Source organism: Ursus arctos, unplaced genomic scaffold (assembly GCF_023065955.2).
Source record: "Ursus arctos isolate Adak ecotype North America unplaced genomic scaffold, UrsArc2.0 scaffold_3, whole genome shotgun sequence".
NCBI lineage: Eukaryota > Metazoa > Chordata > Mammalia > Carnivora > Ursidae > Ursus > Ursus arctos.
In genome coordinates this window covers 97,207,334-97,230,829 of record NW_026622985.1, presented here as the reverse complement: position 1 = coordinate 97,230,829, position 23,496 = coordinate 97,207,334, and the positions used below count along the sequence as shown (strand labels likewise).

Here is a 23,496-nt window from a genome sequence, read left to right as displayed (position 1 = left end):
ACAGAGGGAGGGACAGATGATGCAGGCTCCAGGCTTGCGCAGAGCCCGTTCCAGGGCTCAACCTCCCGACCCTGAGATTATGACCTGAGCTTATATCAAGAGTCTGACGCTGAACGGACTGAGCCACCCAGGCGCCCCTAAAATATTTTCATTTTTATTAACCTACGCATTATGCTACTGCTGTACTTTTTTTTTTAATGTTTAAGAATGTGGTGTGCAAAATATATTTTGGGGGGAATTTTCAGAGAATCTCTGAATTTGTGCATAAGTGAAATTGATCAACTTTGGTAAAATATCTAAGCGTGCCCACTTAATTCACACTATAAATCTGTTAAACACAGCCATTTGGCTTTGGTACAAAACAATTCAAGTGACTATACTATTTGGGGTGCCTGGGTGGCTCAGTTGGTTAAGTGTCTGCCTTCAGTTCATGTCATGATCCCAGGGTCCTGGGATAGAGCCCGGTGTTGGGCTCTCTGCTCAACGGGGAGTCTGCTTCTCCCTCTCCCTCTGCCCCTCTTCCTGCTGGTTCTCTCTCTTTCTCTCTCTCTAATAAATGAAAATTAAAACAAAATCTTTAAGTGACTGTGCTATTTGAATTTCTCAGTTTTGCTTGTTTGTTACATTGCCATAGCCTAGTAGTGTGATGAAGAGTCTACTGAGTGGAAATCCGATGTTGTGGGTCTGAGACCTGAGTTCTGGGACCTGGAACTAATCTCTGATCTTGAGTTCCAAAATCTCCAAAAGCCTTTCCACCATTAATATTCTATATTTTTACTATTCTTGCCCTGTATTTCTTCTAGTTTTACCTTATGTATCTTGTGATCACTCTGAACCATATAAATTCAGTATCTGTACTTTGTTTATTTGTAGTAATCACTGTACACTAAGCATTCTGTTCCACACTTCCTGCTAAAGCAGTAATGTCCCAAATGCCTCATTTAATCATTGCAACAGCCATGTCAGAGGCCCTCGTTCACACATCATGGGTTAGGAAGCCGAGGCTCAGAGAAGAGACTTGCCCACAATACTGCAGTTGGCAATGGGCACATGCCGAACTCGAAACCCAGGCTCTGGCTTGAAATCCAGCGTTCTTTGTATGGTCCTATGTTGTCTCCCTTTGCTGTCTGTGGCCGACAGTCGGCCACCGCCCTCTGTATGGCTGTCTTTGGGGAGTTCTGCTCTAGGGTCCCTCCCGAAAAGCCATGCGGCCCCTCTGTGTTCGCCTGCAAAACTTCCTAGTCAGCCTGAGTGGCTGCAAGTCCAGAGGCAACGGAACCGCCAGAAAATCAGATAATGACCACACTCCAATTCCACGTCAACACCTACAGAGAGAGGTCGCCTTACCACAAACTCAGTGGCTTAAAGCAACCTAAATGCACGATCTTACAGTTCTGCAGGTCAGATGTCCAACACAGGCCTTCCTGGGCTAAAATCAAGGTGTCGGTGGGGCTAAGTTCCTTTCTGGAGGCCTTAGGGGAGTATCTGTCTTTTCCAGCGTCTAGAAGCTGCCTGCATTCCTTGGTCTCTTGGTCCACCTTCAAGGCCAACCACAGCAGATGGGGCTGTCACACACATCTCTCTGACCCTCTGCCCACCCCCTGGAAGGTCTCCCAGTCGTAAGGGCTCATGCAGAGTGAGCACACCCAGATAGCCCAGGCTAATCTCCCATCTCAAGGCCCTTAATTTTACTATTTTCTTTTTCTTTTTTTTTTTTTTTTTGCTTTAAAGATTTTATTTATTTATTTGACAGAGAGAGAGAGAGAACAAGCACAAGCACGGGGAGTGGCAGAGGGAGAGGGAGAAGCAGGCTTCCCACCGAGCAGGGAACCTGATGTAGAGCTCGATCCCAGGACCCTGGGATCACAACCTGAGCCAAAGGTAGATGCTTAACCGACTGAGCCACTCAGGTGCCCCAATTTTAATATTTTCATATTTTTTATGTCATACTTTTATTTCACAACTTTAAGTTGTGAGAAACATGTATATAAAAAAAGAGATAAAAGGTAAACGTAGAGCTCAATGACGTATCAGAAAGTAAACACAAATATAACTACCACTTAATCAAAACTTAGAATATGGTTTTCATCCTAGGATTTTGTGTTCCCCAATTCCTACCACCTCCCATTCTACACTCTGATTTAACCAAAGGTTTATGGCAATAACTTCCTTGTTGATGTTTTTTTGTTTTTTTCGTTTTTCATCTAATTTTGCATCCATAAAAATATTGTAGCTTAGTCTTGCTGATTTTCCAACTTCATTCTTTGGCATCTAGCTTCTTTTGCTCCCTCAAAATGATATGTATTCATCCGTGCAGCTGGGTATAGTGTAGGCCATTCATTGTTATTAAAGTAGTCTACTGTTTGATTATCACTAGTCTGCCATCACCTAGTAAATCAGGACAGACTCATACTCCATAACCAAGCAATTCCACTTCTAGACATATGTTCTATGGAAATGCTGCACATGTCTGCCAAGAGACAGGGACTCAAGGATTTGTACGTTTGGTAAGAGCCCTAAACAGAAATAACCTAAATGTGATTTAGCAACAGAATGGAAGAATAATTCAACATAATCAAATAGCAGAATACTTCAAGGCCTTTAATTTCAGTCACATGTGCCATATAAGGCACATTAGCAGGTTCTGGGGTTTAGGAAACCCCCCGGGGGAGGGCATTATTCTGTCTACCGTACTAGACAACGAAAGTCTCTCACTCTGTGTGAACGTCAAGCAACAGTGTGTGCTCTCAACGCCATGCTGGATTTTAACCTTCTGCTTGTAGGATATCAGCTGAAATCAACACCTCATCTCTGCCGTCTTGGCTGCTTGCTGACCGTCCAAACCAATTCAGTGAAAGATCCTCTCTTGTGTTCTCACCGCCGAGGCTGCCCTGTATTCCCCCAAAACCTTTTCTTCCTCTGTGGACCAGCCTCTTACCCTTTCCAAAGGTCCCTCATGTAAAGTAAGTTTCTCTACACTAATTTCTTCCACAAAATCCTTACAGCCTTCTTGCCTTATGTAAACCCTGACCCCCCTAGAAGACGCTGCTTGCCCCCATCAATGGTACTGATAGGAAGCTCCTCCTTCTCCTCCCAGACGGCAAAAATCCTTGGGAGCAGGGCAACACTGGCATTCCCTACTTACCTGTGGCTGCCTCCAAACCATACCGACTCTGCTCCCATGCGGGGCCGGGGTGGGGGGATCTCCATCCCGTTAGACTCACACCACCTGATGATGGCTTGCTCCTTCTCATTTGCAAAATGCCCGCCTTCGGATTCTCCCAATGGAGTGTTCTTCCCAATCTGGGTCATTTCCCTTCATTCCCGGGGGCACAACACAGAGTTCACAGCGCTCTGTCTTAGCTCCTGTGGTTCATGGGCAACTTCCGTCATCCTGTGGGCAGCACCGCCAACCCAGACAAATGGTAAGTAGCAACAAATATCAGGAAGAAAAATCACTCAGAGTAAGGATGATGGAGAGAGACAGGGGTTTGCTATTTCACACAGGCCTCTCGGATAAAGTAGCATCTGAACAGAGAACTGAGCCAAGTGATGCGGAGGTCATGAAGCCACACAAAGAAAATTCCGGGGGGGGGGGGCATCATGTGCCAAGGCTCTGAGACAGGAGGATGCCTGGTGTGTCTGAGGGGCAGCAAGAAGGTCCGCGCAGCCAGGGTAGAGTGAGGGGAGACGAGTAAGTGACAAAGTCTGAGTGACAGCGGGGGACAGATCTGCAGGCCTCCACTGCAGACAGAGCCGCTTCCTGATAACGCAAATACTAACTCCTCCGGAAGGTAACGGTGCTACGCAGGCACCATTAACACCATGGGAAAACCCACCTCCGTGTTCAGCGGGAAGAATTATGCAAAGCATATCTCAATAGAGTTGATACAAATGAAGAAAAAAAGAATAAATGTGCATGCATAGCACATAGTAGGTGCTAGATAAATCCTTGATTGGAAGACTGAACATGTGATAAATTAGCGAGAGCTCACGAGCTGCCGCCCACGCCGCAGGACCCCACCGCTTGGAAGCTGGGAGCACGCCTGCGTCACAAGGTGGGGGCTGCCGGCAAACACCAACAGATGGGTACGTAGCAAGCACTGAGGAAACGGCAAGGAGAAACGATGGGCGGATCTAGAATCACAGTTGCAGACTGTAACATAACTCTAGATACTGACGGAGCGAGCCACATTAGAGGATGAGACACAGAATATTTGAAAAACAAAATAAGACATATATGGAACCTACAACCAAAAAGATAAAACGTATTCTTTTTAAAAACACATAGAATTTTTGAAAAATTGACCCAGCTTTAAGACACAAAGGAAGTCTCAACAGAACAACAGGCCACAAATTCCAACCACAATAGGAATTAAGCTAGTAATCAACAACTACTTATGTCTGAAAACTTTAAAATTCACTCCTTAAAAAACACCTGGATTAGGGGCACCTGGGTGGCTCAATCGCTAAGCATCTGCCTTCAGCTCAGGGCGTGATCCCGGCATTGTGGGATCGAGCCCCACATCAGGCTCCTCTGCTATAAGCCTGCTTCTTCCTCTCCCACTCCCCCTGCTTGTGTTCCCTCTCTCGCTGGCTGTCTCTCTGTCAAATAAATAAATAAAATCTTTAAAATACACACACACACCTGGATTAAAGAGGAAACCACTTTGGACATAGATGCAGTGTGTGTGTGTGTGTGTGTGTGTGTGTGTGTGTGTGTGTGTAGGGAGACAGGATGGCAAGGGAGAGAGAATGTGTGTGTAGAGTGGGTACTGTAAGATATTAGCATCTAGTGAATCTAGGGGAAGATTTATGTAAGTGTTCTGTGGGTATGAAAATTTTCGAAATAAAAAATGAATACGACTTTCTCCTTAAAAAACAAAACAAAGACACTAAAAGTCCTAACCCCCAGTACCTGAGAAGGTGACTGTATTTGGAAATAGGGTTGTTGCAGATGGAATTCATTAGGATGAGGTCCTGCTGGGGCAGGTGGGCCCTTATCTAAGGAGACTTGGACACAGACAGACACGAGGAGGAGGCCATGGGACCAGAGAGACAGGGATGGGAGTGACGCCGCTCCTCTCAGCTCAGACTCCCTTCAAGGGAACCTGCTGTGTGAACTGGTCTGACAGCTTCCCAGGCTTTGGAATCTGCTGCAGTATTCACACCAAACCCCCCCCCCCCCCCGGCCTCCCAGGGGACTCACAACCAATAGACTAATCACACGGTGTGTGTGTTGGGGGTGCAAAGCCTGAGCTGGACTTCTCTCTTGGGCGATCTGTGCTCTGGAGCTCCCCATTGGCCCACCTGACCTTTGGAGACCCCCCCCCCCCCAGGTGTCAGGCCAGAAGCTCCTGGTCCACACGCTCCCACTGTCTGTCATTCACGGAGCTGTTCCTGACACACTCTTTCATTTGTCTTCTTAGTCTCTGCTCCCCATCCTAGCTTCGGGGTTTCCCGTGGCCCCCCACTGTCCCCATAATGTCTTGTTCTCCTGGCTGCATGTATAGTTCTATCTCAGTCTGTATCTGGGGGAACCATCCTGTACAGGGGCTGACATTCTGCAAAAAAATACCTTCCATTTGAAATAAGGAATCGACATTTTGAAGCAGAATGCGTACTTTCAGAGTCAAGACTCATCTGGCTGAAAGGCATTTCCACTCTTCTGTTTCTGCCAGTGGAGACTTGGAGGGGCCCCACGAGGACAATCTCTGCACGGGCAGGAAGGGCTGCGGGACACAGATACCGGGTCAAGTCCCAAACGAAAGGCTCATACCTGAAGCACGAGAGGCCCCAATCAGCCTTGATCGGATCAGTCCCTCTCTCTTTTTGTTTCTTATTAATTTAATCTTTCCCCGAAAAATTTCCAGGCGATGGTCTAGTTTCTCTTTCAAATCATCTGGAAAAAAAAACAAAAAACAAAACCCAAAACTTGACAATGTATAAACTAGACCTACAGAAAATAAAACAATTTATCACAATTTTGACTGATTCCTAAAAACCATGTTCTTCCACAGAAGTTCTAACTTTAAAAACTTCACCCTACGTGAGGAAGAGAAACATGATTTAGCACTCAGATCAACTGCAAATATTCTTCTATGTTTCTAGTGAAATACCTCTATTTTGATAAATCACTGTTGAAATTTTAATCGAAAAAGCCTGAGTTGTGGCACTCAGGAGCAATCCGACTTTCTTGCTGACAGCTGTGCTGCTGACTCGGCAGCAACTTGGGCAAGGTGTCCGACCTCGGAGTCCCAGCTCCGGCCCCCGTGAGGAGGACGACCCACCAATGCCTTGCAAGACGTTGGAGAGAGGGACGACACGCCACGCAGCCCCAGGCCTGGTACTCAATGGCCCCTCAGTATTTGGAGGGTGACATGATGATGGTCAAGGAGGCTGGGCTCGGGCTCCCCAGGGGTCTTAGGAATCAGCACCAAGAGGCTGAGGATCCATGGAAGCAGAGGCAGGCCGCACGACGGCACTTGCAGGGGTGGGGGGCGGGCTCACAGCCCAGAAGTCTACAAACACTGTCCCACACGCAGGACACCGAGGAACTCTGTGAGCCACACCTCAGGGGAAATGAGACACCTCTGGCAGCAGTGACTGCTGATGTCACGAGGAGGGCTTGGGTTCTTCGGGAGATGGTTGTGTTGCTGGCTTGTGCTCGAGAGGCCCCAACACTGTGAGAGGATGGATGGCGGCAGGTCAGCTCTGGACATGCCTCTTGCATAACTCAGTGGGCCCCCGGCCACTGCCGCCCAGGCCGAGGGAGTCCAGCGGCAGTGTCTACTGATATCAGCTGGGAAAGACAAGCTGAAGTTCGTGTCGTTCTCCTAGAGCCCTGTGAGCCCCATCAGCCTATAGAACACCCCGTTTCCTGTGTGTGTTTGAGCTGCATGTGTCAAACGGTGGCCTCCTTGGCGGAGCAGGTGAAATCACAAACTAGGTCAACATGGATGGAAGAGAAGGGTCCAGCATCAGTGAGAACTGAAGAGAACCTATGGGCAGTCACCGGTGCGCCTCTGAACTCATGGCGTGGTTCTGAAAGGCTTGGGGAGGTCTCCCATGGCCATCCTGGAACTGTATGTCCATAGCAGGACCCTTGTCCTTCTAGATGAGCAGTTAGAATCCCACAGTCTAGCAGAAGATCCCCCTCTACCCCGTCCCCTGCCCAGCATGCGGCCAGATGTGCTGCCAGTACTACTGATAGGATTAGGAATCTGACCATCTCTACACATCCCCTCCTGTGCACAATAGTAGAAACAAACAGTAGCTCCCGGAGAAATAATGTCATGAACAGTAGTGCCTGGCCAATGTGTGAAATTCCTAAATGTAGCTGACATTAGCCTGAGCTATTTTCCACCCTCCATTTGACACACCTAGAGTCACTTCCCTACAGATGAATCTCCTGGGATGTCCTCTTTTCTACCCCTGCCTGTTCACCTTCCGTCTCTCCCCTTTTTCTTTCCCAGCCCCCAGTGGGTCAGACTCACAGTGGATTAGGTTAACTTTTAGACAGGAAACTTATCCAATACTGATATATTGCTTCCATGGGAACTGGACCCCACAGGGACCTGCAGACTCCAAGCAGCTTTTCCTTAATCTGGGTCCTCCTGGCGTGCCCCAGGTTTATAAATTGGTTGTAAAACAGACAACTCATTTCAAACGCCAAGTGCATGTCATCATATTTTGTGCTAGTATCACAACTCTTTAAATCCAGGGAGCAGGGGGGAACACGCACTTGACCGCAGTTGGTGTGATCAGAATTCTTTCGTAAGGGGCACCTGGGTGGTGCAATAAGTTGAGCTTTTTTTTTTTTTTTTTCAAGATTTTATTTATTTATTTGACAGACAGCGAGAGAGGGGGAGTGGGAGAGGGAGAAGCAGGCTTCCCGCTGAGCAGGGAGCCCGATGTGGGGCTGGATCCTAGGACTCTGGGATCATTACCTGGGCCGAAGGCAGACGCTTAATGACTGAGCCACCCAGGCGCCCCAGGTAGGTTGAGCTTCTGACTCTTGGTTTCGGCTCAGGCGTGATCTTAGTGTAGCGTCATGGGATCAGGCCCTATGTTGGGCTCTGCACTCGCTGCGGAGTCTGCTTGGGTTTTTATCTTCCTCTCCCTCGCCTCTCCCTCCCCGCTGCTCTCTCAAAGAAATCTTTTTAAAATTTTTTTTTAAAAAGAGTTCTTTCATGAGGAGGACTTGGGTCGCGTCACTCCCCTGCATTCCATCTCTCCAGAGAAAATTCCAACAGTGCCCTTCACAAGCCTGGTGGCCTTCTTATAGCTCTGGTTTTATGTCCACCCCTCCCCCAACGCTGAACTCATACATACACTACATAAAGTACAGAACTATTCCCAACTCACCATGTTACCTCTGGCCTCTGGGCCTTTAGTGCTATTGCCTCCGCCTAAAACACTTTCCCTCCTCTCCATCTGGATAACTCAGACCTCAGTTTAGATGTCGCTTCCTCCTGAACGTCATCTGTGATCTCTGAAGACCAGGTTCGTGCCCCCACCTTTAGTCACCTCGTGGAAGCGCTAAGCACCCGTGAGCCCAACACCACAGGACAGGGACCAGCGCTTACATCCCCACCGGTGTCCCAACAGTGCCTGCCTCGGCAACCACCAAATGTAAAACATGTAGCAAGTTCCGCCGGAGATCACACGGCCTTCGGAGCAGATGACACAGGTGGATGGTGCTCTGTCTTACCAAAGTCGCTCATGTCATCCACCAAAATAATTTCTTCGAGGATGTGGTGTGGAGTGAGGTTTATGACACTGGACATGGTCCGAAACAAGGCATTAAACTCCTCATTGTGGAAGCAAATAACCACACTGGCAGTAGGTAGGTCGGCTGGATAATGTTTCTGAAGACACCTGCAGGCATAAATAAAAGGAAAAGAAATGATTTGGGGTCTCGCTGAAGTACCTTTCTTTATTTGCATCTTTCCTTTTTATTCCCTTAATTGACCGTTATGATAATAAGGTGACAGTACAGTTGAAAATACCAAAATTACAATACAAAAACTTCTTTAACTTCTTGTGCTATTCTAATATTTTCTGAATTACTGCCTCCTTCTTAATGTCAGCAATAATCGCTCTTCCCTGGAAACCCTGTTTGGGCCATCTTAATTCTATGTTGAACATAGTATAAACATGAATTGTACCTATATTCTGGTTTCTATTATAAAAGCGTATTAATACACTTACACACTTTGAAAGGTTCAAATTAACTGCATTGTACTATCTTCAAAGAAAATCTTGTGCTTTAGTTTGTTGTGGCAAAGAAATGCAGTGGATATGGTGTAATTGGATTTCTTCCAAGTTTCTGACAAAAATGTGTTATTATTTTTGTGCACACAAGAGAAAAAACAGGAGCTGAATTCTAGTAATATTAGTTGTTAGCTATTAATTATTGTTTGAACTGCTACATTATTTGGTTGTATTTTGAAATATTCTGGTTGTAAATGACAGACGCACTGGAGCTAGCTGAAGCATAAGAAAGGGAAATATATTGGAAGGGGACCCAAATGTCCCACAGGACCTAGTGACAGGCATGCCGCTGGAGCCTTCAAGAATGACTGGGGCTAGAGGCTTGAAAGTCGCCTGGACGCTCGGTCCATTTCTGTTCTTGTCTTTACATCTGGGAATAATAGTAACTATAACAACATCAGCCTAGCTCCTAGGTTGGGAGGGTTCAATGAATTAAAATGTCAGATCTTCAGAACAGGGCCTGGCAGACAGTAAGTATCACATCAGGCTCATTATACAATTCTTATCCTCTGTCTGCAACCTGGCTCGTTTCCATTCTTTACTTCACAGAGCGGGAAATGTGGCCAAGGTCAGCATATCTTGGTCCAGCACCCAAGGAATAACTGGTAAGACTTCCTCTTTCTCAAAAAGTCACAGGTAAGGATTCATTGGCCCAGCCTGACTCAGGTGCCCATCCCTAGGCTAATGGACTGTGGACAGCGAGTGGGGTCAAAATCGAAAGTCACTATTCCCACTGCAACTTGAGGGAAGAGAAGTAGGGCAGGAAATGCCAGTAGAGGAGGAGCTGGGTAGGGGCAGGCCTACAGGTATCCCACACAGACCCTGAATATATTCATGGGCAGGTGTCACCACAGAAGAGGGACTTGCCTAGTGAACGTTTTTACCCAAGACTGGATGAAGATGTACCTACCAGGTAGAAGCTGCCATCATGTTCTAGGGAGTGGGACCCGGGAGAGGGCTGAGTGGCCGGCAAGAGGGGGAGGCATGTCCTGCACACGGCTTCACAGAGACAGGCAGGAGAATGACCCACAGGCTTAAATTCTGGGAAGATTATGGAGTTCTCAAAGAGGATTAGATGAGAATAGAAGGGTAACGCAGGAATGAGGGACGTGACGGTCCGGGGTGAACTCGTGCTACTTAGGTCACATCTCCAGCATTATATTCAACCCTGGGCAAATCATTTTAAGAGAACTGCAGATAAATGGAGTCCCTTCGGAGGAATGACACAATGATAGTGAAGGGGCCTGAGACTATGTCACATCAGGACTCTAGGCCCCTAGGTGTATGAGTTTCTCCAAAACTAATTGATAAATATTGCTGTGGTCTTTTCTGACCTAAACTTTTCTCACCTAAATAAGCAGTTTTTCAGGGTAAAAGAAGTTTGGACAAGGCCCGGGTTTGGTGGTCCTTGGTTAGCTGCTCTAGTCTTTGCTGATCATACAGATCAGGAAGAGTAGAGTATAAAGCAGGACTACTGTGGGTTGGATTGTGTCTCCCCCTAATTGGTGTGTTGAAGTCTGAACCCCCAGTACCTCAGGATGTGGCCTTATTTGGAAATGGGATTGTTGCAGAAGCGACGAGGGAGATGTCATTAAGGTGGCCTAGTCCAGTAAGACTGGTGTCATCGTGAAAAGGGAAAATTAGAGCACAGAGACAGACACAGAGTGTACTGAGTAGGGGGGAGGTTATTGGCTTACATACCTTGTGCACTAAGACAGGAGAAAAAGCCCCCTTTTGCATTTGTAAAAATATTTTCCAGGTTTTCTGTGATTAACATTTAAAAGAAATCTGCACACTTATGAATTACAAAAGGCTAAATAGTCGTTTTACAGTGCAGCTAAACAGCTTCTGTTTTCGTCAAGCGATTGAAAAGTAATTTCACCCCCAGTCACTTCACCAGTAATGGGACAAATGGACACCAGGTGCCTCCCGATGCGATGCTCTGAGGATGACACAAAATCACTTCTATGGCATTCCTGCCAAAAAGCATGATCTGGATTTGATTGCAAGGAAACATCGAACTCAAACTGAGGAACATTCTAGAAAATAACTGGTTAGATCTCTTAAAAAGTGTTATAGTCATGAAAGATAAAGACTTAGGAATGGTTTCAGATGGAAGAAAGCCAAGGGCTTGGGAACACCACATGCAGTCTGGGGTCTTGGGTTGGGTCCTCCAGAAAAAGGACGCCAGTGGGGCAACTGTAAACATTTGAATCATGCCTGTAGATTAGCTAATGGTATTGTATTAATGTTAATTCCCTGGTTTTGTTCATTGTTCTGGTTCTGAGGGTATGGAAGATGTTAACATTTGGGGAATCTAAGAAAAGGCTATACAGGAATTCTTTGAGATATTTTGGCAACCATTTTGTAAGTCTGAAATTATTTCAAAATTGGTAAGTTAAAAGACAAAAAATTAAATCAGACGACCAAGCAACATAAAAATGTACTCTTCAAAGATCTGTATCAAATATTTCCATTGCTACTGAAAATAATCATGTGAACCTTAAGGCACAGCTGAAATGGAAATCCCATTTAATGGAATTTGTATGAGAGATTAGTATGAGAATGGTTGAAAATTTGCTTGGACTCCAAAAGTAGAAGTTATTCCTAGTAGTTAAAATTTATTTTAAACACAAGTATACCTTGTACCTAATTGAATTTCCTATTAAATAAGTTAATATTCTGAATACGAAAACTTTCAAGTTCACTTCTCTCTTTGGACAGTCTCTCTCTGAAGTTTCTGTTTTTCTTAACAATCACATAATGGGGAAAGGAAGCAAAGACAGCTACACTATTTTAGGAGATGAGATTTAGGGAGAAAAGTTGATGATGTGGCAAGAAATTCATAGCTTACAGGCATTCGAAAATATTGGCTTTCCTTTGTGGTAGTTCACTATACGGTTAAGAAAAAAGTTGTCCCCTGGGGTGCCTGGGTGGTGCTGTCGGTGAAGCTTTTGACTCTTCATTTTGGCTCAGGTCATGATTTCAGGGTCATGAGACAGAGCCCCATTATCGGGCTCCATGCTCAGCGGGGAGTCTGCTTAGGATTCTCTCTCCTGCTCCATCTGCCCCTCCCTCCCCTCTATAATAAATAAATACATCTTTTAAAAAAAATTGTCCTCTAAATTAAATTCATATCATGTTATATGGTTTGAATAAATTTAAATTCTTTTTCTTTTATCATGATCCAGACAGTGTCATCACGTGTAAACCCTACGTCTGTCGGGTGTGCCACATCTTAAGTGATATTTAGCTACCTAGATGCTTTATTGATTCATATATTTGTGGATTGAAATGTTCGTGTTACACACAGGTTGCAACAACACACAGTAGGCCCCACTTTCTCCTGTTTCCTGGAGCCTGGATTTTGTTTCTGTGTTACTGGAAGATGCCTGTATTCTTTAAGTACTTCTCATTTAATTAAGAGAGAACATCAAAAATCTTGAGCTGGAAACCATCAGAACCATTAAGGCACACATGCTACAACATGAATGAATCTTGGGGACATTATGCTACATGGAATAAGGTAGGCAACTATTGCATGATTCCATTTTTACGAGGTACCTAGAGTAGTTAAAATTCACAGAGACAGAAAGTACAATGGTGGTTGTGGGGGGAATCAGAGGGAGGGAAGAATGGGGAGTTAGTATTTAATGAAAAAGTTCTGGAGATGGATGGTGATGATGGATATAAAACAATGTGAACGTACTCAATGCCACTGAATTGAACAGTTAAAAATAGTGAAAATGGTACATTTTACATTATGTCCAGTTTACCAGAAGTTAAAAAAAAAGGCACCAACACAAATGAAAACAATGAAAAAAAGCAGATCTTGAATAAAAAATAGGTAGCTGACTGAAGCATTTTGTATCAGAAATATCCTTTGGCCAACTGGTAATTTAATAAAAAGATCTGTGGGCAATGCAATTCTTGTAAATCCCTAGAACATGTTTGGTGCAACTAGGGAAGGTGCTCTCTACCCTATAAACTCCAGAATCATTTTGAAACAGCCTATTGAATTATCTGACTCGAAGTCCTAAAAACAGGAAAACTTCTAATATGGCAAAATTAAAACCTGGTTAGTAACTGTTTATTTAAAAAATTAATATGTAGTCATTTATAGACTTGTACACTGGAAAACTGTAAGACATTAGTGAAAGAAATTAGAGAAGACACAAATAAATGGAAAGATAGTCTGTACTCATGGATTGGAAGAACTAGACATTGTTAAGATGTCCACAGTACCCAAAGCAATCTACAGAGTCAATGCAATCTATATCAAAATTTCGATGGCATTTTTCATAGAAATAAAACAAAGAATCCTAAAATTTGTATGAAAGCACAAAAGATGCTGCAGAGGCAAAGCAATTTTGAGAAAACAAGAACAAAGCTGGGGGCATCATACTCTCTGATTCAAACTCTATTACAAAGCTATGGTAATTGAAACAGTTTGGTATTGGCATAAAAACAGACACATAGATCAACAGAACAGAACGGAGAGTCCAGAAATAAAATCATGCATGTATGATTAATTAATTATGACAAAGGAACCAAGAACGTACAATGGGAAAAGGACAGTCTCTTCAATAAATGGTGATGGGAAAGGTGGACAGCTGCATGCAAAAGAATGAAACTGGACCACTATCTTACACCCTACACAAAAATTAACTTGAAATAGATTAAAGACTTGACTGTAAGATCTGAAACCATAAAAATCATAGGAAAAAACAGAGGCACTAAGCTTCTTGACGTCAGTCTTGGTGAAGATTTTTTTGGATCTGGCACCAAAAGCAAAGGCGCAAAAGTATAAATAAATAAGTGGGACTACATCAAGCTAAAAAGCCCTCCACGGAGCAAAGGAAATCATCAACAAAATGAAAAGGCATCCTACTGAATGAGAGAAAATTATATACCTGACAAGGGGTTAATATCTAAAATATAGAAAGAATTCATAAAATTCAATAGCAAACCATTCAATTTAAAAATGGGCAGAAGATCTGAATAGTTATTTTCCCAAAGAAGGCAGACAGATGGCCAACACGTATATGAAAAGGGGCTCGACATCATTAACGATCAGGGAAATACAAATCAAACCACAATGAGATGTCATCTCATACCTGTTAGGATGACATTATCAAAAAGACAAGAAATAACAAGTGTTGAAGAAGATGTGAAAAAAAGTGAACACTTGTGCACTGTTGGTGGAAATGCAAACTGGTATAGCCACTGTAGAAAACAGTATGGAGGTTCCTCAAAAAATTAAAAACAGAGCTAAGATAAGATCCAACAATTTCACTTCCAGGTATTTATTCGAAGAAAATGAAAACACTAACTCAAAAAGATACATGCACCCCTATGTTTACTGCAGCATTATTTATAACAGCCAAGACATGGAAACAACCTAACTGTCCATCAGTGGATGAATGGATAAAGAATATGTGGTATTATATACACAATGGAATACTTTTCAGCATAAAAAAGAATGACATCTTGCCATTAACAAGAACACGAACGGACCCTGAGGGCATTACACTAAAAGAAATAAGTAAGAGAAAGATAAATAACATATGATGTCACTTACATGTGGAATCAAAAACCAAACAACCAAACCTCCAAAACCCAACCTCATAAATACAGAGAACAGACTGGTGGTTGCCAGATGAAGGGGGTGGGCAAAACAAAGCTCCGTTATGAAATAAATAAGTCATGGGGATGTAATGTCCACATGGTGACTATAGTTAATAATATTACACTACTTATTTGAAACTAGCAATGAGTAGATCTTAAAAGTTCTCATCACACACACACGAATATTTTTTGTAACTATGTATGGTAGCTAATGTTATTTAGACTTATTGTGGTGATTATTTGGCAATATATATAAATATCGAATCATTATGTTGCACAGCTGAAAATAATATAATCTTATATGTCAATTATACCTCAATAAAAAAATGAGGATTAACATACATTTTATTCCTGGTATCTGGCACATCTCTCTCACTGCCCAGGCTTTTACTGAGAATGGCATTAAATCCATATTTTAAAAATCCAGCAATATATTCTGAGTTTGAATAGTTAGAATCCTTACCTGCAAGAAAGGGTAATTACAGTTACATAAGTATAGATTTACTAGCATCACTTTGATAAAGGATAATAAGAATATCGCAAATTCACTTTTATAATGAGCCATTCATTTTCCTGGAACCTACACGACTTCGTATGATAAGGCTAAAATCAAAGCAGATTCCTTAGCAAAACAAGCTAGGCTTTGGTCATTCAGTCTCTTGAGGTAAGGAAGTGCTTGGCCTCCTTGGTCCCATCATGATTCACAATGCCGTGTGAACTAATTGTAACTGAGGGATTTAGGAAGGGTGGGAAGGGAGAGCTAAAACCCCTCTCCTGAAATGCCACTGCGGAGAATAAAACAACCAAACACACCAGTCCTAACAATAAATGAAGATGGAGTAAATTTCCTATTGAAAGATAAAAACTCTTAAATGTCAATGAAGAAACAAAATATAATCATGAAAGATAAACAGCATGAACTAAAATGGTTAAAAGTAAAAGAACGGTCTAAGAATACAGGAGTCAAAATATCATTTAAAAAAGTACAGAATTCATTGGAAGGAGGAACCAGGAAGTCACTTTATACTCACAGTAAGAATAAGTCACAATAAAGACTAAACAGGAATGAGCTTGCAGACATCAAATATTGCTGCAGTGAAATACTTACGTTAAGGTCATTAGAGATATCAATATCTATTGCCACAAATAACCAGTAATGGAATATTTTAAGAACAACTCTAAATCAGAAAAAGAAAGAACTTGATTAATGTAATTCGTTATATTTCCTTAGTGGATTTATATTTTGCTTTGTTTTTGAAGAATAAACTTTCTTTTCCAATGCCTATGAAGTGCTTTCCAAAACAGATATAGAAGGCTATATTGTATTTAAAAGGGATTCTCTTCAAGATGTAGTGACCCCGTTTCCACTAGGCTCTCTTTCTTGCACCTGAGAAATCTTGGACATGACACAACAGATAAGGATAGGAGGTTCTCTGAAAGGTCGAAACGAGCAGGCAGATTCCTGAGGCAGATCTCAGGAATGGAGGAAGGACATGGTGAGCTCCTGATTTCCTTTGCCTCCTGTAAATCCCAGACAGAGGTCTGTAGAAGCCTCCAGGTAGAACCACCAATAGGCACACACACAAAAACTCAAAGGTAAGCCTGTTCCCTCTAGCCACAGGGCCATGGAGTCCTAACCACAGAAAACCTTTGGCCGGACCTACTCTAGTCAAGTCAAGCAGCAGTGGGAGAACCACACCAACCCCTGTGGCTTCAGTGTGGTGGGCAGGGAGTGGACCTTCCATCACACCCAAGGGAGCAACAGGCAGTGATGTGGGTGGGCCTGAGCAGAACTACCCTTTTCATCCCCCTTCTTGGCAGAAGCAGGCCGAGCTCTGATTACCTGCGTGGATGGTGTGGACAGGTTGAGCAAGAGCTGGGTCCTCCATAAGCTGGCCTGGGGGAAGCAGGTGGTGCTCTGATTCTCCCCAAGATAATACCATGTCAATGGCATGCTGAGCCTCCAAGTCCACATGGCAGCAACAAGACTCATCCAGGGGGTGTAAGGTGGGACTAGTCACACTCCACACACCCCCTGCCCCTCAGATCAGCAAGGCTGAATGGAGAGCTAACCTCTACCCCACCTGGTGGCAACCAGAGAGAAGCAGGTTATGCAAGGCTGGGTAGTGACACTACTTCCTCTCTCCTAACCCTGGTGTCCATGAGGCCCACTGGGGAGCCAACTCCAAGACAACAATTTCATGCAAGTCTGTGCCCCATGTTACCAAAGGGGGAGCTGAACTTCCCCTCACCCTCAGGGGGCAGTGCACCTGCTCCCTGGTTGCTGGGGTGGTGTCCACAGGCCCAGCAGGAAACAAAGAATACCCATCCATCGGACCCTTATACTGCATCTCAGCAGGGGATGGCCTGCTAATAAAGAAGCTTCATTAGGACCCAGAGTTTCATAATATTCAAAACACCCAGAATACAACAGAAGATCCTTTGTCATACCAAGAGCCAGAGACCTCAAACTGAATGAAAAGACCATCAAGAGACGCCAACACCAAGATGAACCAGAGGTCGAATGATCTGACTAGGACGTTAAAGCAGCCATCATGAACATGCTCAGAAACAAATGGAAAAGGGAAGATCTCAGCAAAGAAACAGGAGTTATATAAAAAAAAAAAAAAAAAGGAAAATACAGAACTAAAAAATACAACAGTCTCATAAAAAGTTCACTGGGCAGGCTTACTAGCAGAGTGATGGCTGATCAATGGAATCCACCTAATCCGAACAACACAGAAAACAAGAAAAAAACAGTCTCAGGAACTTGTGTACGGACAAGAAAAGAGCTGATCTTTGTATTATCAGAGCCCTGCAAGGAGAGGCGTCAGACCAGGACTGAAAAAGTACTCTCGGAAATAAGGCTGGAAACTCCCCAAATTCAGTGAAAGCTGGACATCTATAGACTCAGGAGGCTGAGCAAACCCCAAATAGGATAAACCAAAGAAATCCATGTCAGGACACATCATAATTCAACTTCTGAAAACTGAAGACAAAGGACAACCCTTGAAAGCAGCCAGAGAGAAAATAAAAACGCAGGACTCATAGAGGAACAATCTGAATGACTGCGGAGAAGGAAGGACAAACATGTCTGAATGCTGAAAGAAAGGAACTGTCAACAGCAAATTCTATATCCAGCGAAGATATCCTTTGGGAATTATGAGAAAGTAAAGACACTCCCAAGTGAAGAAAAACTAAGAATTTGTGGCTAGCAAACCCACCCTTGAAGAGCAGCAAAAGAAAGTTCTCTAAACAAGGAAATGATAACAGGAGGAGGCTTAGAACTTCCGAAAAGAAAAAAGAACATCAAAATGGATAAAAATAGGGATAAATATGATAGACTCATTAAGAAACTCTCATAGGTTTCTTAAATCATATTTGATTTTTTTCAAGATTTTATTTATTTATTTGTCAGAGAGACAGCACAAGCAGTGGGGAGGGACAGGCAGAGGGAGATAGAGAAGCAGGCTCCCCACTGAGCAGGGAGCCTGATGTGGGACTCGATCCCAGGACCCTGGGATCATGACCTGAGCCAAAGGGAGACGCCTAATTGACTGAGGCACCCAGGTGTCCCCATATTTGATTTTTGAAGCAACAATTACAACATCTATTGTGGTGCTCAATACTCAAGACAATCATATTTTTAAATTGAAGAGGCTAAGGAATGGTTTACACTTACTTGAAGTGGCAAAACACCAATTCAAGGAGACTGTGGTAGGTTATAGATGTGTCGCGTAACACCTCCAGCAACCACTAATGAAACCATACAAAGCAATCTTTTAAAAAACGCTTTAAATAAATCAAGATGGAATTTTGAAAATGTTCAAGTAACTCACAGAAAGATAAGAGAAACGGAAGATTGAGAAAAAGAAGAAACAAACAAAAAAAAATAAATAAAATGGCTGAGAAACTCTGACATCAGTAATTGTCTTAAATGCAAATGACCTAAATATACCAGTTAAAGGCACAGATTAACAGAGCGCATTTAAAAACTGTTCCAACAATATGCTACCTACAAGAAACTTATTTCAGTGAAATATAGGTAGATTGATAATAAAAGGACAGAAAAGGATATACTTGCAAATATTAATCAAAAGAGCAGCTGGGGTGCCTGGCTAGCTCAGTCCATAGAGCATGTGACTCTATCTCAGGGTTCTGAGTTCAAGCTCCACGTCGGGCACGGAGCCTACTTAAAAAAAAAAAAAGTAGGAGTGGCTATATTTTTTTTTAAAGATTTTATTTATTTATTCGACAGAGATAGAGACAGCCAGCGAGAGAGGGAACACAAGCAGGGGAGTGGGAGAAGAAGAAGCAGGCTCATAGCGGAGGAGCCTGATGTGGGGCTCGATCCCACAACGCCGGGATCACGCCCTGAGCCGAAGGCAGACGCTTAACCGCTGTGCCATCCAGGTGCCCCAGGAGTGGCTATACTAATATTAGATAAAACAGATTTCAGAGCAGAGAAAATTACTAGAGACAGAGACATTACCTTATGATAAAAGGTTCAGTGTATCAGTGAGACGTAATGATTCCAAATAGAAACACGTCAAAAAACAGCCTCAAAATACATGAAGCAAAAACTGGGATAGAGTTAAAGTAGAACCTGACAAATCCACAATTTTAGTTGGGGTCTTCAACAGCCACTCTTAGCAACTGACAGAACTCCTAGCCAAAAACTTGGCAAGGACATAGGAGAGCTGATGATACAATCAACCCACAGGATCTGGTTGATGTGTACGTAAAGAACACTGCACCCAACAACAGCAAACACACTGATTTTCCAAGCGTGCATGGAGTATTCACCAGAGATGGACCATATTCTGGGTCATAAAACAAACCTCAAAAACCTAAAAGAATTGAAATCATACAGAGTATATTTTCTGACTATGACAGAATCAAATTGGATATCAGTAGTAGACAGTAGAAAATTATTTGAAAACTCTGAAATTAAACAACCTATTTCCAAATAATCCAAAGAGAAAGTCTCCAAGGGAATATAAAAATATAGAGAACTGAATGAACATGAAAATTCAACATATCAAAATATGTGCAATACAGCTGAAGCCATATTAGTAAGATGTATTAAGATGTCAATTCTCCGCAAATCGATCTCTAAAGCCAATCTAATTAAAATTACCAGCAGGCTTTTTTGAAGAAATTCACAAACTGTTTCTAAAACCTATCTGAACAAGCTAACGACCTAGAATAACCAAAACAATTCTGGGAAGATTGAGAATAGACTTCAGAAAGAGACCCAACAAAAACGGCCAACTGATTTTTGAAAGGTGCCAGGATGGAAAAAGGAACATTTTTCAAGAAATGGTGCTGGACAAAATGGATATCCACACAGGGAGAATGACCATTGACCCTTACCTCCCATCACAGAAATTCACTTGAAATGGACCATGGCCCTAATGTAAAATGTAAAGTAAAACCTAAAATCTAAAATTTTGAAAAGAAAACATAGAAAGGAATCTTTGTGAACTTGAGGTAGGCAAAGGTTACTTCAATAAAACATAAAAAACATGAACCATACAAGAAATTGGGATCAACTGAACAACAAAATTTAAAATTTTTCTTCTTGAATGACACCATAAAAAATGTACAGTATGGTGAGTATGATATTGTATACTGAAAGTTGCCAACACAGATCTCATCACAAGAAAAGAAGTTGTAACGGTGTGATGGATATTAACTAAACTCACTGTGGTGATCATCTTGCAATACATACATGTATCAAATCATTATGCTGTACTTCTAAAATTAATAAGGTGTTACATGTCAATTATGTCTCAATTTTAAAAAGAGAATAAAAAGACAAGGCACAGACGTGTACAAAATATTTGCAACTCACATATCAAAGGACTTGAATCCAAAATACATTTTAAAAAATCTTAAAAATCAGAAGACACACATCCCAATTTAAAAATGGACAAAGGACTTGAAGAGACACTTTACAAAAGAAGATATATGGGTGGCCATTAAGCACATGAAAAGGTGCTCAAAATCATTAGTTATCAGGGAAATGCAAATTAAGGTCACAATGGTACCATTACTTGCCCATTAGAATAGCTAAAATCTAAAAAGCTGACCTCGTTAAATGTTAGTGAAGATTTGGAGCAAAGAGATTCTCATACACTGCCGGAGGAGATATTAAATGGCACAGCGATCTTGAAAACACCATTGTCATTTTCTTTAAAGTTAAGCATAGACCTACCGTACACCCCATCTGTCCCAAACCTAAGAGAAACAAAATATGTCCATACAAAGACTTATAATCCACATTCACGGCACCATTGCAATTCATTCCGGAGTACCTACAAACACATTAAGAATATATAATATTGTATTTTGCTAGAGATCATATATAAAGGAAAGGAAGAAAGATATCCATCAACTCAGGTTAAGTACCACCTCTGAGGGTAAAGGGAGGAGAAGGAAGGGGGCGAAATCTTTAATGGTACCTATTAACATTTATTTCTGAAAAAACAGAACACTATCTGAAATAAATATAGCAAACTATATTAAAAATTGTTAAATTTAGGTGATACTTCCCTGTTTTACTACTTTCTGTATTTTTGTGAATTCTTTTATAAATTAAAAACCAAATTGCTCTAAGGAAAGACATTCTTTGCCTCTTCCAAATATTAAATTTATAGTATATTTTCCCCTTAAAATGGCCAATAAAAGAAAATCAACATACTTACGCAACTTTAAGAAGGTTTTGTATTCTGTAGTTTCATCCTCGTCAGGCGTTTCAAATCTTACACGCGGTCTTGGGATTTGCTTGGGGTCGTGGGTAATTTGCTGTTGCAATTTTTTTCCAAGGGACCAAATTAATGCAGGCCCCTGGCTTTTCTTCTCCAAGTTGCTTACGTGATTATGGTGAATATAAAAACACAACAGAGCTGTCCAGATCCCAGATATCAAGGATCCATAGAATAGACATTGAATCGTGACACCTCTCATTGTAAACCTAGCATTTTTGAAGGTCCATTTTTAAATTTCCTAAGTCAGAAGAATTTAAGAGAAACTATATTAGATATCTCAGTGATTTATAGATCATTTACTTGACTTAAATTCTATTTTCAGTGTTTTAAGAACAGGTTCATTTTGATATGTATTTATCGTACACCTGGATGAGATAAAGTATGTCTTGTTTTCTACTAGCAAAAACTCTTAAAACGGATATTCAGAAGATCACTTAACATCAAAAAGCATAACATGCTTATAAAACACACACTCATTTAAAGTAACTGGCACACAATCCTGAGACTACAGCTAATGGAAATACAGCAAAAGCAGGTTTACTCCTGCCTTATACATGCTCAATCCATCTTGGAGTGTTAATTTAAATCTCTATTTTAAAGATCTGTTTCGACACCAATTCAAAAATATAAAAAAAACCACACAGTTCACATGCTGGGAGGGAAGTGGGCAATGATAACTGGTCCAGCACTGATGGGATGGTGAAATGGTACCACCATTTTGACAGTGATCTGGTTCAGGGGAATTTAGCAAATGGTGCCGAAGCATTTCTATCCCTAGGAATGTGCCCTGAAGAGACTCTCACATGTACCATGAGTTCTGTGCAAGAATGTTTACTGCAGTAATGTTTGTAGTAGAAACCACATGCAACTCAAGTTTCCTTCAATAGGAGAACTGATAAAGTGAACTACTTCCTCAACACAGGAAATAGATCAACTGCAGCTACATGTATCAATATTGTAAACACCACCATGTTGCACAAAAAAACAAGCTGGGTGTGATGCTACCTATATGCATATGGAAAACATGAAAAGCAATGCAACCGTTTACGTATACACCTGTATGCAGCAAATGTTGGGAAAACCCATGCATGCAAATGGTCCACCAAATTTAGGATGTGATCACTCCCATGGAGGAAAGAGAGGGAAGAGCTCCTACTGTGTTCTTAACACTTTTTATTTAATCTCTTAAGTAAATGTGGCATGATTATAAGGTTTGATAAAGCTGGATGATGTGTCCACAAGAGTGTTCATATTTTTCTCTGCATTTCCCTTTTGCTGGAAATATTTCCTAATTTATCAAAAAAGAAGTCTTGAGAGGCCTCCTTTAGAGATGACAAATTGAAAATGTATGCAGGGACCCCTGGGTGGCTCAGTCATTAGGCTTCTGCCTTCAGCTCAGGTCATTATCCCAGGGTCCTGGGATCGAGCCCCACATCGGGCTCCCTGCTCAGCGGGAAGCCTGCTTCTTCCTCTCCCACTCCCCCTGCTTGTGTTCCCTCTCTCGCTGTGTCTCTGTCAATTAAATAAAATCTTTAAAAAGAAAAAAAAGAAAATGTGTGCCTGTGCCCTCTTCCTCTTGACTCAACTGTGAATAAAAACAAACCTAAAAACTCTACTGGGAAAAAAGCGTGAAAAGAGCATTAGAGGGAAGCTCAGTGCACGTGAGATTTCAACATACGTTTGGAGGACTGGAAGCTACTGGCCCTGAGGTAACAATAGGGAAGCCAGGACCCCACGTGTGCAGCGAGAGGACTCTGAGGTGGAACCCCAGAGCAGCGGCGTGACTGGAGGTGTGGAGTGTCAGGCGCAGAGCCAGGAG

The 23,496-nt window shown here is 42.4% G+C and overlaps 1 protein-coding gene across 2 annotated transcripts in view; it reads right to left on the bottom strand.

The window, feature by feature from the left end:
- The window catches only part of GALNTL5 (polypeptide N-acetylgalactosaminyltransferase like 5), a 44,785-nt gene extending 22,881 nt beyond the window's left edge, over positions 1 to 21,904 (bottom strand). Inside the window, exons 1-4 of one of the 2 annotated variants that reach the window (XM_044392267.1) lie at positions 21,638 to 21,904; positions 15,247 to 15,375; positions 8,714 to 8,880; positions 5,780 to 5,902 (exon numbers count right to left, since the gene is read on the bottom strand). In XM_044392267.1, the coding sequence (XP_044248202.1) occupies positions 5,780 to 5,902; positions 8,714 to 8,880; positions 15,247 to 15,375; positions 21,638 to 21,876 (658 nt within the window). In that variant the 5' untranslated portion in view covers positions 21,877 to 21,904. Of the gene's footprint in view, positions 1 to 2,604; positions 3,395 to 5,779; positions 5,903 to 8,713; positions 8,881 to 15,246; positions 15,376 to 21,637 lie in introns of those variants that run through there. The other variant, XR_008956476.1, reaches the window with a different exon arrangement.
- Between the last annotated feature and the right edge of the window lie 1,592 nt (positions 21,905 to 23,496).